At 41.4% G+C, this 16,345-nt stretch overlaps 2 protein-coding genes across 2 annotated transcripts; both read right to left on the bottom strand.

Moving 5' to 3' along the window:
- Window positions 1–2,512: 2,512 nt before the first annotated feature.
- On the bottom strand, window positions 2,513–5,698 carry LOC306739790 (palmitoyltransferase ZDHHC12-B-like; the record flags this gene model as incomplete). The annotated part of the gene is made up of 5 exons (XM_079221846.1): window positions 2,513–2,828; window positions 3,682–3,848; window positions 4,178–4,258; window positions 4,581–4,714; window positions 5,602–5,698. The coding sequence occupies 5 exons, from the start codon at window positions 5,696–5,698 to the stop codon at window positions 2,513–2,515; spliced, it is 795 nt and encodes a 264-aa protein (XP_079077972.1).
- A 679-nt stretch (window positions 5,699–6,377) lies between these two features.
- On the bottom strand, window positions 6,378–13,960 carry slc25a25a (solute carrier family 25 member 25a; the record flags this gene model as incomplete). The annotated part of the gene is made up of 10 exons (XM_079222623.1): window positions 6,378–7,946; window positions 8,420–8,570; window positions 8,798–8,965; window positions 9,078–9,185; window positions 9,283–9,435; window positions 10,002–10,160; window positions 11,866–11,977; window positions 12,080–12,167; window positions 12,277–12,403; window positions 13,799–13,960. 10 exons carry the CDS (start codon window positions 13,958–13,960, stop codon window positions 7,762–7,764), a joined length of 1,413 nt encoding a protein of 470 aa, XP_079078749.1. The 3' UTR covers window positions 6,378–7,761.
- Between the last annotated feature and the right edge of the window lie 2,385 nt (window positions 13,961–16,345).

The raw sequence follows: 16,345 nt of genomic DNA, 5'->3' as shown, positions 1-16,345 counted from the left end.
GCTAACCCAATGTCTGGTTACAAGCCTTTTTTTTTTTTTTAAGCATTGGAAATGTTTGATGTACTTGTCAAGTCCTTCCCTCGTAAAACAAAGACGCATTCACATGTCAGTCTCCACCTGGCCAACAATAAAAGTGCATGGCACCTTGGTGAACTTGTGCACTAGGAATCCTGTAAATGCTAGCGATATATATATATATATATATATATATATATATATAAGAGAAGCCATAGAGAATCTAATATAGCCATAATAGTAAGAAACATATCTGTATTTTGTATTTAGCAAATCATATTCTGTGATACGGAAGCTCTCATGATGTCAGTGCAATAAGAGAAAAGGAAGAGAAAGAGGAGGAGCGGCAGGGACAAAAGTGCACCTTAAAAAAAATTATTACTTTCAGCTCGGTTTTAAACTCGCAGCTGAGTTTAAAATCCAATCCAATCAGGAGAGAGGTCACTTTAAAGAGCAACGTAACATCAAATCCACTTTTAGGAATGAGTAAATTATATAGAAAGTGTCGACCTGTCGATCGCCTTGTAGCCCCGCCCTAAAGCATACCCTGCTCTATGGTCTATTTGACTCTAAATAGACCATAATTTACTAAATGAACATCATGCTGTATTGAAGAAGACTTGAAACTAGAGATTGAGACATAAACTCATGTTTACAATGTTTACTGAGGGAATAAATCAAGAGAGATGTAGAGTAATTTTCTCAGACTTCTATACAATCAGAGGAGTCACCCCTGCTGGTCACTAGAGAGAATGCAGCTTTAACACATGGAGCATATACTTCTATACAACCAGAGCAGTCTCCCCTGATGGTCAGGAGTGAGATGCAACTTTAACACATGAAGCATATACTTCTATACAACCAGAGGGGTCACCCCCTGCTGGTCAGTAGAGAGAATGCAGCTTTAACACATGAAGCATATACTTCTATACAACCAGAGGAGTCGGCCCCTGCTGGTCAGTAGAGAGAATGCAGCTTCTGCTACGGCTTCACTCCGGAGGTTGCCGTCTTTTCTCGAGCTGTGTTAAGCTGCTCTTTAAACAAACAGGAAGAAAGTCCAGAAACTGAAAGGTTAAAAAAGGAAGTGTATTCTGCTGAAGTGTCGCTGAGGAAGACATCCCTCCACCAGCTTCGGTGAAGGCTTTATGAATAAAATGTAACAGCCAACGATGATTTAGCTGCTGTAGCACTTTAAGTTTATTACACTGCTGAATATTCCATGTTACTGTATTTATGTATTTATGTGTGTTTGTACATGTGTGAAGCATCCTGAAGAGGAATGTCAGTCTGTACAGAAGAGCTCTATAACGACATGCGGATCATTAGTGTTTTAATGTACTCTTGTTGTCAATAAATACAAACAGAACAAATGCAGTAAAAAAAAAATGTTGTTAAGATGATCTCAATTTTGACAGTACAACAATAAAATAAACCAAAGGCACGAGACATGAAGGCCATTAGTGTTATAATGAGGTCACCGCTCTCCAGAGGAAACAACAGAAACATTAACAGAAGAGAAAGTGGTGACTAGACCTGAGAGAAAAAGCCAGAGTGGTTTTTGCTTCTTTCCTTCAACAAAACTGCTTGAAAATACATTTTTCTTTCTACAATAAATACATTTCTGTGATGGTGGACCTAAATATTAACTGTTTGGTCTTGTTGGACAAAGTGTTCAAGACATACTGCAGTCAGAAAAAAGGGTCTCTAGGAACAAGAAATGTCCAGAGAGTTTGACGCGTAAGCTCAGAAGTGTTTTTTAGTGAGGGAGTATGAGGTACTTGGTGGTCGGTGTATCAGTGACAGTAGAGGAGGAAGTTCAGATTCACCAAAGTCAAACAAAATTACTAAAAGTAAAATAACTGTTTATCTCAATGGAGTCTGAGGAATTTAAAGAGATCACAGATAACCGCTTCAGTCCTTCGTCCGAAAGTTAAAGAGAGGAGAATATTGTAAATATAGTGCACACTTAAGCTGATTTAGATTCTTGGTGTCTAAAATATAATAAATTACGGATACGTGCCTCATACAACCCACACTTTAAAATATGAACCATCCCTTTAAGTGAATATTCAGGAACTATATTCTGCAAATACTGAAAGGAAGGATCATTTACTTCAATAAAAGCAGCGTAAAAATACTTCTCGTTACTCTTTGATATTCATAAATATTGTTAATATAGCATAAAACAAACTAAACCTTAAACGAGGCTCAACTGGGCAGCCACAGGCATTAGGATTCATACTCTGAGGAGCATGAACATCTGCAGTCCATCTGACGTTTCCATCAGGATTAAAGTGGTGGATCAACAACAAACAAAACAGGCTGACACTGTAAAGATGTGCTGGCACTCATAAAACAGCATGTTTTGTTCTCAGTATCAAAAATCTGCTTCAAAACGATTGAAAAATGTGCAGACTATCTGCAAACTAAAATTATTGCAGTCAGCTTTTTGGTCCACTTCAGTCGTAAACATCCTAAAGGCCGTCCGGTCGGAGGCTCAGGCGGAGTTGGGCGTGTTCCTCTCGTACGTCTGCTCCCACGCCACCGCGCTGCACGCGCAGAAGAAGTCCCGCAGGTTGCAGAGCAGCCCGCGGTCAAATGGGTTGTGGTCGTCGCCGCGGTTCTTCAGGTAGGAGATGCGGTGCCGCGACATGAACTCCCAGGTGGTGCAGTTGACGGAGACAAGGTAGAGGTGGCAGCCCAGCAGCAGCAGCACCACGCCGGAGAAGATGCCCACCACGCCCAGCGCAGCCAGCAGGAACCCGTTCGCTCGGAGCCACAGCTCCCACGAGACGCTGGGCGAGAGGCCAGACCTGGAAGATGGTGGGAGGACAAATATAATTATGAGGAATAATAAATTGAACAATGCCTAGCAGATTATACTAAGATTTCTTCTTCTGTGGCTTTAACACCCATCTATTCATTCTCATTTAGATTGGCTTCACTGCCAATAATATACATTACTATTCATTCTTCGCATTTACTATAATAATACAAATATTCAAAATATTTAAAAAGCGAGCGAAGCCGAGGGAGACAGTTTTTCTGGCCAAGATAATATAAATAATATAACCTTTGGCCTTGCAACCACTAATGACCAGTCACAATGTGTCGACCAGCTTGACACGGTTTCATTTGGACTTCTTATTTCTCCCTAAAAAGGAGTAAAATTATAAAATAATTTGGGAGAAAACGAGGGCTTTCCTATGCATTCCTCCTCTGTTGTACAAATACCTCTGGACCGTGACTGGAACTCCTTAAATGTTCACATTAGTCCGTCTACCTTGTCCCAGCTTTGGATAGCCATCAGCTTGACAAAAGAGGCCCTACTTTGCCATCATGTTCACCTAGAAATAGTTTTATGGCTCTTTACTCACCGAGATTTAACCGGTGAGTTGATTATCACATATAAACTATAAAAGCCTGCTGCATCGGTCGATTATCACATATTCAACTATAGAAGCCTGCTGCATCGATTTCTAAAACGAAGATCGCTTGAACTTTGAAATTGTTTACATTGAAGTGCGCCTGTTGAACCAAACGTCCACAGATACGAATCAATCTAAACTCTGAAGGTGTCTCCTGATTTCGCGCGATGGTCAAGATAAACCTGGATACATCATTTCTCCCCCGAGTCATAGTCGGAAGGCAATCTCAGAGACGTACAGAGCGACGTGCAGCGCCCACAGCAGAGCGAGCAGCTGCACCAGCAGGTAGACCATGAACCAGCGGTGGTTCCTCTCGCCCACGCAGTTCTCCATCCAGGGGCAGTGGTGGTCGAAGCGACGGACGCAGCGCTTACACGTCTGACAATGCTTCGCTCTCATTGGCTGCTGCTTGAAAGAAGAAGAAAAAAAGGAGGGGCGGGGAGAAAGAGAGGTGCTATTTAAAGTGTAACCATTCTCCAGAGTGGAGCAGTGGATACAGTGGATAACGGCAATATGTCAAAATACTGGATTGTTTTTTTCTTCTTTTCAGCCTGACTGATTGAACGGATGCCAAAGCTGCATTAGTACTCCAAAAATAAACGCATGAGGAGAATATAACACTTGTGTGTGTGAGATGTGTATATATACAAACACGAGACAATGCAAACACGTTACAGGACAGACTGGTGTTAAACTCCAGATGCCGGCACTCCACAAGAGTGTTATATAGTTACCTGCAGCAGGCAGTATCCACAGCGCCGCAGCCGAGGGGTCGACGACTGAGGAATCATGGACTCCATCTCCTCATTTGAACCCTGAACGCAACACAGACTGATGTGGGTCACGCGTAAGCACACACACACACACACACACACACACACACACACACACACACACACACACACACACACACACACACACACACACACACAGGAGCGTATGACGCGTTCGTGTGTTTACTGAAAAGTACACATACTCATCACCCATGCTGACAATTCCCCCCCCAAGCAGACTTTAAATTATTATTATTATTATTGCATCATCACATCGTTAAAACTCCAGCGTTCGAGGCCTTGGATTCATCTGCAGCGCAATGAACAGAAATACACACTTGTTTTTGGCTTCAGTTAATCTCACCTTCACAGTGTCAGTGAGAACGAAGCCAGGGTCCATTAAGGAAACGGCAAAGTACAAGAGCACTGACAGCATGACGAGGAGGAAGAACAGAACAGGCAGCAGCAGCTCTCCTCGCTCCTCACACCTTCGCAAGTCTGCACAGACGCGCTCACGCACACACACACACACCCACGCACGCACGCACGCACACACACGCACACACACACACACACACACACACACGCACACACACACACACACACACACACACACACACACACACACACACGCACAGAGCTTATAATATAACAGTAACCAAACGCCAGGACGATGTGCTATCTTATATGTAATGATAAAGACGCTATTAGATTATGAAAAATGTCATTTCCTGCCATTTTCTACTTTACTTCATTTCAGACAGAAAGTACTTTTTACTGCACTGCATTCATCTGATGGCTTTAGTTTCTTTACAAATGAAGAGTTTGGCACACAACACTGACAAAGAGTTTCTAAAATATGATGCTTTTGGTATAGATAAAGCCGCCCAACAGCTCATACTGGTACAGCCTAAAAAAGTGGAAAAAAATTATTTGCAACTACTTAGCTAGTAGTTGAAGTCAAATGTAAATATTTACTGTTTTTAATTTGAATTATTGTCAGTAAATCTATTTTAAATAATCTCCGGCATTGAGTATTTTTGCATTAACTACTTTTAAAGTATATTTTCCTGATTATAGTTACACACTTTTACATGTTGTACCGTTATACAATTTTTCAACCCAGCACTTTTACTGTGTAGTATTACTGTGTGTGTATAGTACTTTAAACAAGTGAAGGATCTGAATACTTTCTCCACCACAGGTTGCAACAATAAATATATTAAAAAAACCATGGGGCATAAATACTATCCAGTTACAGTGGAAACGGAGGAGGATAATAATAATAGATCTATTGTTGTTTTGGGGACCTTGGTGCTGGTGGTTACAGGGGTTACAGGTGACGTCAGGTTGACGTCAGGATGACCCCGTTTAGATGAACTTACCAGTGTTGTGCAGGAACAGGATGAGGGTGATGACCCAGGTGAGCAGGGTGTGTGTGGCCCGAACCAGGAACCCGGTCCGAAACATATTCTGAACCATTTTAAAGATCTTCAGTGAGCAATAACACAAATACATATACAATAAAATACATTGTAAACACGTTAGAAATCACGTATGTAGTTTTTAACAGTAATAAAAGCGTATTTTATGTATATTTGTATCTCTGGTTCTATATGATCCAGCCTAGTGTCGGCGCTTCCTTGTTTGGGTACGGGAGCCCGCGGAGGTCAAAAAAGGCGAACTGAACCGTGCGCGAAAAAAAGTCAAACGAGTTAGTTTAATAGTTAATTATGGATGTTGTGTTATCACCACCACGGATGATTAAAGCTTCCATTATAATAAATAAAAAATACCTTTAGAAATCGAGGTTCGCTAGATAATTTTTCGTATCTTAAATTATTTTTAAGTCATAGGAACAATGTAGTGGTGTAAAAAGTACATTTACCTGAGTAGTGGAGCAGCTGTATAAAGTAGCATACAATAGAAATACTTAACCTCAAATTTGTACTGAAGTCAATATGCTACCGCTGACGTCAACTCATGTTATATAACACTGTTTACTACTCAGCATTTAATCCAGCCTGTTAAAGTACCGGCTGTTTTGGTATACATGCAATCTCCACAATGTCTGAACGTAATAGTGATCAATCATTTTGCACACTGCACTTTTCAGTTTTTTATTTGTGAAATTTAAAAACATGTATAATTTTCTTTGTACTTCACAATTGTGTGACACTTTGTGTTGGTCTTTCACATAAAATATATTTATGTTTGTGTCGTGTAATGTGACAAAATGTGGAAACGTTCAAGGGGTATCAATACTTTTGCAAGCCACTGTGTATATAAATAAAATAAAATAAAATATCTGGTGATAATCTGCCGTGTACAGAATCACACAACTCTTACATCTACTTCATTCTGGACAAACAAGGAAGCTGGAGACTCAGAATTACAATAATTTGCATTTATTAGCATCAAAATGGTCTATTAAAATAAGACTAAAACTCGTTCTTTACAAAAGAATCAAAGCTCGATTCCTGGATTGATCCGACATTCCTTCAGAAAGTCCTTCCAGCGTTGATTAAAGTGCAATAAATCGCCCGTCTTTTTCAAAGTATAAATGTTGTGTGCTCCTCTGTAAATTGAACACACACTGCCCTTAAACCCGAGGTGAACATTAAGACATGTATACCTTCAAAATAAAAAAAAAGGGCGAAAAACATCTACACACATTAACGAGACCCAATCTGAAGACGTTCGCACAAACGAACAAGTTATTTTTCCGTCTCTCCAATAGACCCACAGTGACATAATAAGTACAAACTCAAAATTTGTTTAACATTTCAGCAGACATCATTTAGTGTTTCACAGCCACGTGTTAAGGCAGTTACCTGGCATCATTCTCCCCAAACCTGAAGACAAGATTCAGATCCCTTTTTATAAATATCAAAATCGCACATTTGGCTCTTCACACAGGAAAGATGCAGCACTGAACCTCCTCTACATTTGACAATAAAAATAAATACAGGACGGATGGAAATAAATACTCAGCAAATCCTGTCACCCATCCACTCATTCAGGTCGGGGGAGGACGGAATCAAACTCACGTGTGCAAAATCCTCTTGTATAGGAACACAATTTCTTCTCAGAGGCAGAACTGTATTATAAAACATTCCAAAGAGCGCCTTAATGCTGTAAAAAAGTACTCTGCACAAATTAGTTGTCTTTTTGCGGAGTTGTGCAACACGGCGGCTGATGACCAAAAAAAACATACTCACCGAAACAGAACGTTTGCTCAGGCACCAAAACTCAAAATGCCAGGAAGACGAAAAACACTTGGTCCTTGATTTACAAATCACATCCCTCATTGGTGTTTTTTAACCTCTCAACAAAATGTATTTTTTTAAAAAAATAAACAAACATAAATAGCAGCAGTCACTCCAAACATGAGCTCACAGAGATCATATCCTCCACCTCGGCCTTTCCACTGTCTTTTCTTATGTTTCGTCAGCTGACATTCACAGAATGATCGCCCCACGAACCTCCAAAGGGGCCCCTGGGATTCCCTAGCATGAGGCCTGGGAGAGGGAGAGGAGGGGGCTTCAGCGCGATTTCACCCCCAGCTGTGTCTTCAGGCGCTCGTACACCACGTAGCTGATGCTGACGGCAGGGATGACTTTGAGGAAGTTGGGGGCGAGGCCCCTGTAGAGCCCTGTCGGGCCCTCGGTCTGCAAGATCTGCCTGAAGAGGCCGGACATCGTCACCTGCTGGCTACCCTCTATCGTAGCTGTAAAGATAAAAATAAATTTAAAAAAAGGTTACACTTTGTGTGAGAGAAGATTTGGAGCTTCTTTGTTTCTTTCGACTTAACATTAGAGGAAGAACAATTCATTAATTGACAGGAAATCTATTATTTTGAAATGGTTTGTCATTTTGAAATGTTGATCGTCAGGATATTGCGATTGTACATTTTGCACCATTCCACGTTATAAAAAGCAAACAATCGCTCATTTTAGTCAATAAATAAATCCCAGACTAGAACTAAACGTTCTACTTGTTTATTGCAATGTCTTTGATGATAAATCAGGTCAGCATTGGCCAACACGATGAATCATGAGTCATCTGGTATGACGGTTCCTCCTTTACAGGTGTGGAAAGGCACCGCACCTTCCTCAAGAAACCTCTTAACTCCACTTCATATACACCACGTTAAAAGACATTTAGCGGTATTAAGACACTAAATGTATATTGCAGGCTCACCTTGTGCCTGCATGCGGGTGCGGACTAGAGCCAGAGGATAGCTGGCGAGCTGACCACAGGTGCTGGACACGGTGCCGCAGGCCAGCAGGACGACCACGCCCGGGCTGGCGCTGTCGGTTCCGTACTTCTCTAGGTAGTGGTTCTTTAGTGTCTGAGGAGGCACAGAGGAAGAGAGGAGAATTCTCAGTATTGTGTCATTTGGGTAGTTCAGATCCGGTTACGCAACATGAAAGTAAAAACTGCAACTATTTACAGCTGAGACTATTAACATTCTTCCTCCGATTAGAAAAAAAAAAAAAAAGTGTGTATTGAGGTGAGAAATTCCACACTGATACTAACAAAGCTAAAGAATGTAGAGCAACAGTTTGCGGCGCTCACCTCGTACACCGCCAGGTCAATGCCTGCGTAGGGGATGATGCCCAACATGTTGGGGACGTAGCCTTTGTAAAACGCTCTGAGTCCTTCTCTCCTGAAAATCTGCTTGGCACAGTCGGAGATACCAGAGAACTGACCGGTCGTCCTCAGAGCGAGGCGGGTTTTCAGGACCTGGGTGAGGGGGCAGAAAGATCAGTTCCACTGTTAAGCCTCTAAAACGCCTCAATAAGGATTCCTGATGCCTTTGTGGTTTAAAAGCAGATGTAATGAAGCTGGTCATCACCTCCATGGGGTAGATGGTGCTCTGGGCGATCACTCCGGCCAGAGATCCAGCAACAAATCTCTCCACGATGCTCAGAGTCCCCCTTTCGCTGCCAATCAACTGTTTAATCTGGATAAAACCAGTTGGAGAGAAATACATTAAACACACAAAACAAAAAAGCACCACAAGTTATACGTGTGTATTGGAAAACGGTCGCTCGTCATACCTGCTCATACGCCATGAACTTGAGGGCCGACTCAGGGGCGATCTTGATGACATTTACGCCATTGCCTCGCCACAGCGACCTCATGCCGCCCTCTTTGATCATCTGCATCATCCCGCTCATGATGCACATGTTGTTGGTTCGGGTTCCATAAACCTGAAGGAGGAGATACGTACAATCAATACGCTATTTGACTAGATTTTTTATCTTAGTTTAATCGGGCCCCAAAAGTAGACCAACTGGTTTAGTTTAATAAAAAAAAAAAAAAAAAAAAAAAAAAAAAAAGACCAAAGAAGATGCATTTCCTAATCGATTGTGGTTCAAAGTCGACGCTCCACATGACAGCTGACGCACATATGGGACATTGACACAGATCCTGAATATGCACAGTTTGACCTTCATACCCTCGATGACGGTGAAGTCGACGCGATCGAGGGTGTGACGACCTCGATGTGTGCGGTCATTGGTCAGCCCGTCTGTGACAGATAATCAGCACCTGGACTCTACCCCCCCCGCCCCCTCCCACTCTTACGCACCGCCTGTTAAACATCAACTGGTTTACGGCCCCAGGGTAACTTTAAAGTTTCTCTTTGATTGTGCCACCTGCAGTTATGAAAGACGACCCCCTCAAAGCCTGAAAACGTGCACCACGCTTTCCCCAGACTTCAGTGCAAGTAAAAACTCCCAGAGACCAGTTTTAAACTGTGATTTGGTCATCTTACCTGCATCATGACTTTGAGACGATCCAGCGGGGCGGTGCAGGTCCTCGAAACGGCCCCGGCTCCTCCACCCGCAACCAGGTGCCTCCACAACATCCCGGTCTGCTTTTCCTCGACCGTGAACTCATCGGGCACCATCAGGTTCTCCCCCACATCAAATATCTGCCAAGGAAGAGGAAGATAAAACATGAATTATTGGTGTAAAAAACGAAAACATGTGTAGCATTCCTGTCCAAAGACAACAGACTAGAGGTCAAAGTCATGTGACGTTCTACTATAAGATGTTTTAGTAGAAATTCCTTTTCTGGTTTTTATAAGTTTGTCACCAGCTGCTGCATTTAGAGCTGTCATAAACTGAACCAAACGCATTACATTACATTTAGCTAACTCTTTTATCCAAAGCAACATTTTTCTTATACACCGTAGACACAGCAACGGGGAGCAATTCGGGGTCAAGTGTCTTGCTCAAGGACACATCAACATCGACTAGCTGAACCATATTAAAACATCTTGTGCAAACTGAAATGACCCCCATCAGCTAATGTTTCATCAGTATTTTGGCTGCGTCCCACTTGACCTCCCTGGACGGGGTCACTCCGGCTCTATTCTTAGTTCTGGTTCAGAGTCTCGAGGCTGCTGGACAGCCATGAAATAAAAACATCCAAAAAGATCACGCGGTCCTCCTGCAGGGTTGGTGCTGCATCACTTGAGCCTCTCCACCTGCTCCGAATGCTCTCTTTTACATAACCACGAGACAAATCCCTCCGACATAATCCTCCCGGAATGGGAACGATTCCCATAGCTTAATAGGAGCTCAATCGCTGACGCACGACTTGTGCTGGCAGAACCTTTTAGGGAATTTGCTCTTTGATCAAGTCGTTTGAACACCCTTATCTGATGACCCGATACAGTTATTGGTACGAGGAAAATAGGACATTGGAAAATGTATGCAACACCATCTTCGCATGATAACAGTGTGGTCAGAACAACCTGGAGCTGAACAAGCTCAAAACTGTGGTGATGACAGTGGACTTCAGGAAGAGCCCCCCCCCCCCCCCCATACACTACAGCACTGTGTCTGCAGTGGAGATCTTCAGGGATCCACAATCTCCCAGGACCTGAAGTGGGCCTTCAACATCAACACCATCCACAAAATGGCCCAGCAGAGGTTGTACCTCCTGCACCTGCTCAGGAAATACAACCTGCCTCAGGAGCTGCGGATCCTGTTTTACTCTGTCATCATCCAGTCTGTTCTGTTCTTCTGTGTGGTTTGGGTCGGCCACCAAACAGGACAGACTACAACGGATAGTCAGGTCTGCAGAGAGAACTATTGGTTGCAGCCTGCCCTCCATCCTGGACTTGTATACCTCCAGAGTCAGGAAGCAGGCTGGAAAGATCACTGCAGACCCCTTACATCCTGGACACAAGCTGTTCCAACTCCTCCCCTCTGGTAGGCGCTACAGAGCACTGTACGCAAAAACCACCAGACATAGGAACAGCTTCTTTCCACTAGCCGTCACTCTGATGAACAATTAACCAGACACCTCCATCTGCACTACTTGCACCATTTTGACCACTGTTGTCTTCAATTGTCTCTTTTTTATAATTTAGCTTGTTTATTGTATATGTATATAAGTGTGAAGAGCTATGTGAAACCGGAGTCAAATTCCATGCATGTGTAAACACACATGGCCAATAAAGCTGATTCTGATAACAGTGGACATTTTCTGATTCTTTCCACATCAGTTTTGTCTCGAGAAGTTAAACAAATGATTCAGATCTCCCCCGTTTGGGTCCTGCACCTTTGTTCCAGCTTAGTCGTCTCTACAGCGGTTCCCTTTTGGGGCAAAAGTTGCCGTGCACTTACCGTGGAGTGCTTCCAGTAGAGGATGATCTCAGGAATGTTCTCAGTCTTCTCCACCGTGGGGTAGTTGCTCCAGTCGCTGCTGCCGATAGTTATCATTCCGTTCTTATCCATACTTCAAAAAGAGACAAAAAAAAAAAAAAAAAAAAAGTAAGATTTGAGCCCCTCAGTTCCACAACCAAAGATCTCAGTGGATGAAACGGATGAATGAATTTACCTCTTAAGGGCTTTCTCCGCATGCTGCGAAGAAATATGCACACCGAGGTCCTGAAGAGACAGCATGAACTCTTCATGATCAACGTGACCTTAAAATGAAACAAGACAGGTTGTAAGGAAGAAAGAAAGAAGAAAAAAAAAAAAAGGCGTTTCACACTGGAGATGAACTACTGACACATAAACCTCAGCTCCTCTTACCTGCATTCCTCCTGTTGAGGCTTTTCACCACAAGCTTCAGGTCCTTCTCATAGTCCTGCAGATAATGAACAAACTCTTCAAAGTCCAGCTGTCCATCCAAGCCAATTTCTTCCCTTTTTAAGGTTTTCTGCAAGAAAGAAAAGAAAAAAAAAATACACTGGACATTAGACATTTTTCTCTTTTATAAAATCAATCATCGTCAGATGGAGACGAGTTTGGGTGGAGAGGGTTTTTGGGAGAAAAATCATTTTCTTTATGTAGGTGTGGTAATACATTTTTGAAATGGTTTCAGGGAGCAACCACAGCCGCAGATGACATCTTGCAGAAGTATGCAGAAGAGTCATCTCTGCTGCCAGATAAATAATTTGGCAGTCAGTTTGTGCAACAGGTACATTAAGTCCTGAAATGTACTTCATGTCTGACCTAGTTTAAAAAGGTGCACCGCATTGAGTCAATTGACCTCATTATATCCGACTTGCTGAGCCGAAATGCTCTTGGCGTTCTTGAATGACGTTCATTTCTCCAGAACACGGAGGAGGTAATTAGCTAGCTGACACCCCGGTCTATCTTAGACCCTAACTGCAGGACGACCTGCCAACTGTTCTAATCCAGTCAAAGCTCAAAACTCCTGAGCTAAAACAAGACGAGGACACCGGTGCTGATACCTGATCCAGCCGTCCACAGCGCCGGCATATGACTGTCGCACTGCAACGATAATCTGCGCGACATTCTGCTCTCTCAATGAAACTACCTGCACAAGTGCATACATGTGATTTACGGCAGTCAAAGGGGAATAGCAAGTGACACATTTTAAATATTTGCTATATCTGCACACGAGATGTCCTTGCTCTGTTCTTTTGAAATCTGCAGTTGACCTTACTGAAGTTGTCACAACAAAAGCATTAATGTTGATTTAATATTCCTGTATTGCAATCAGTCAAACAAACTGGGATAAAAAACGACTTTATAAATCCCAGGAGGAGAGCAGTAAAAAAAAAAAAAAAAAAAAAAAAAAAAAAAGTGTAGCAGGTCGTTTCATACATACATAAAATTGCCTGAATCTTTTATCTCATTTACGGCTCTGTGCAGAACATTGGGCCACTATATTTAAAGTGCAACCAAAGTAAAAGTTTTAATGAAGTAATACAATACATTAAAGAAGTGGTAGTCAAAAGATGTATAAAACACATTACAATCCTCGCAGAAAACACAATTGTTACAAATATACAGAAGACCTTTGTAATGCATTAATAGTTCCAGTCATTTTTACAAACGTATACAAAAAAGTGTAAGTAAATAATTCATTGTATGCTAAACAAAATAGAAATAGGAAAGTTTCACAACAAAATGTGTAATGTTCTCGTGGCGATTAGTTTTTTTTACCGGAAGCAGAGTTTCTGCGGCCTCGTCGTGAGCCTTTTTCCTTTAGCTCCTACTCAATCCGTTTAACGTCAAAGCAAAACGATTTAAATAAGTCGGGGACTAAACAGACAGATTAAAACAGATTAAAACGTGTTCTCACCTTTCGCCATTTTTGGTAGGCTGAAATCTCCTGAGACGGCAGGAACACGCTGAGCTTGTTGAACAGAGACTTTAGCTCCGACGGAAGCCCTTTAGACTCGAAACATTCCACTTCCACCGGGTCCGGGTTGGACACCGGGACGTAAAGGCACAGGCCAAGCATGTTTGGCTGCGGGGAGAAATTAAAATAACCTACAATAAATAAATAATAAATAGCACACCGCGGTGACTCTTCTCCACGGGGTAATACTGAAATGCCGGTATGAGTGGGAAAACGCCGGCTTCTAAAGAATGCCGTGAAGGTCACACCCTTTCCCGGAACAGCACTGTAGCTTTCACATCATTGGCAGTCGGGCCGGCAACGTTAACGTGATTTTACTACTGGCCAATCGCCGAGGCCGCCCATTCATCGACTCGGTTCGGTCCCGCCCATACGGTCTATGGTCCCGCCTTCTTCTTGCGCAAATGAACGGATGATGGTAAACCAATCCTGGATCTCCTTTTAGCCAGCGTGTGAAAGATTGGCCAATCGCGTGTTTTGTTTCATTTAAACCGTAGCAGAGGCGGAGACAGGGGCTGTTTTGGCGGTTCAAGTGCATATATATATATATATATATATATATATATATATATATATATATATATATATATATATATATATATATATATATATATAACTATATATATATATATATATATATAACTATATATATATATATATATATAACTATATATATAACTATATATATATAACTATATATATAACTATATATATATTCAAACATATATTATTATTATAGATATATAGTACAACTATTATATACATTCATATTGTACATTAGATAAAAGACAATTTAATATTATATGACATTGTTATGACATTGTATATTATAACAATGTTATATTATATATATAAAATAGAAACATACACAATTAATAATGATTTGGGGTTCAACTTCCATTAAACTGAATAGATTAAACTGCTTCAGTCAACAGGATCAAGCTAATTCCTTTGCATATCATCCTGAGACCTAGCCCATTCATTTGTGTCCTCTGTGGTGGACACTTTGGTTTTGCATCTCTCCTTTTACTCATTTGAGTTACCCTATCAATTCTTTTTGTACTCTAAAGAGGACATCCTGGGCTTTCCATTGATACCACATGGGTAGGGGTGGGATCATGACAACTTCCTCTTTCTTTCAACACAAGATCAGCCAGCACATTTTATGGAAAGTCAAAGGGTAAGTCAAATATTGCTAAATTATTGTCTTTTCTACTATGATATTCATATATTTTCTTGAAGATACAGGAGGCTCAGATGATATATAGCCATAACTTGTTAGTTTTTTATTATCTTCTATTGGCTGTCTTTTCACACGAAAATTGTCTGTGGACATGCTGTAAAATAAAAAAATTAAATACATTTAAAAAAGTCTAAATTGTAAGATGTTTTTTTAAACTGTAAATAGGTAGGAAATCACAAAAAAATATGAATTTGGAAGACACTATTTTCCCTCAGTTCCCTGGAGGATTACCACACTGTTGCCTACGTGTCTCTTGCTGTTGTTTTAATAGTACGGTTTAGGTTCCAGGGGCAAAGGATAGTTGAGCAACTATTGATCCTTTACAAGACAAGGCCACAACATGAATACAAATTGACAAATTTCACAAGTTCACAAAAAAAAATGTAATTCATTAACAGGAGGACATTGTATTTGTAGAGGTCAAAACTACTGCAACCCTTGTACCATAGAACAACTTTTTTCAATTATATTTATTTTCCATCTCCATGCACCTTGGAAGTTAAGGTGAAGTTGTGCCCCAAACTCTGCTTCTAAAAAAACGATTGTTGCAGCCATATATATAAAAAAAACAATAGATGACAACCAACATTAATCATGAACGTTTTATGCTAGTTTCAGTTGGACATTATATGGTTGCAGAATCAAAATAAATATGGGTCAGTGAGAAAAAAGGATAATTTGACCCAAAGTCAGTGAGTTTTAGAAAAGCCCCTCTCTGTATTTGTTCCCCAGGTGTACTTTTGTCACTTAAACACCTTCATGTTTGATCTTAGAAGTCTTTTTCTCAAACAGTCCTCTTCCTTCTCGCCCTGTTGCATCATTTTATTGAGCAACTGGCGTTGGATCGAAGCCTGTTCCCTCCAAAATAAACTGGGATCAGGAGGAGTGGCAAAAGCCGAAAAAGGTGCTGAAGGAACGCTAAGAGCTGAACCCCTGAAACTGTCAGCTGATCCTGTCTGGTGCAGACACACACACACACACACACACACACACACACACACACACACACACACACACACGCGCACACACACACACAAACACACACATGCGCGCAGGCACGCACACACACACCTCTTTAAGCTTCAAACATTCAAGATTCATTCCAGTTATACGAGTCAGGCTTCTGCTGGGAGGGCATACATAACACAAAGAAAAATACATATAAGATATAATACAATAAAACTGAGGGGACAACTGAGTTTATAACAGTGTTTTGTATTTTATAACACAAGTTTAAAAAAAAT

This window comes from Taurulus bubalis, assembly GCF_910589615.1.
Source record: "Taurulus bubalis genome assembly, chromosome: 8".
Classification (NCBI taxonomy): domain Eukaryota; kingdom Metazoa; phylum Chordata; class Actinopteri; order Perciformes; family Cottidae; genus Taurulus; species Taurulus bubalis.
Note: the sequence above shows the minus strand (reverse complement) of the source record. Positions and strands in the feature narration are given on the sequence as shown.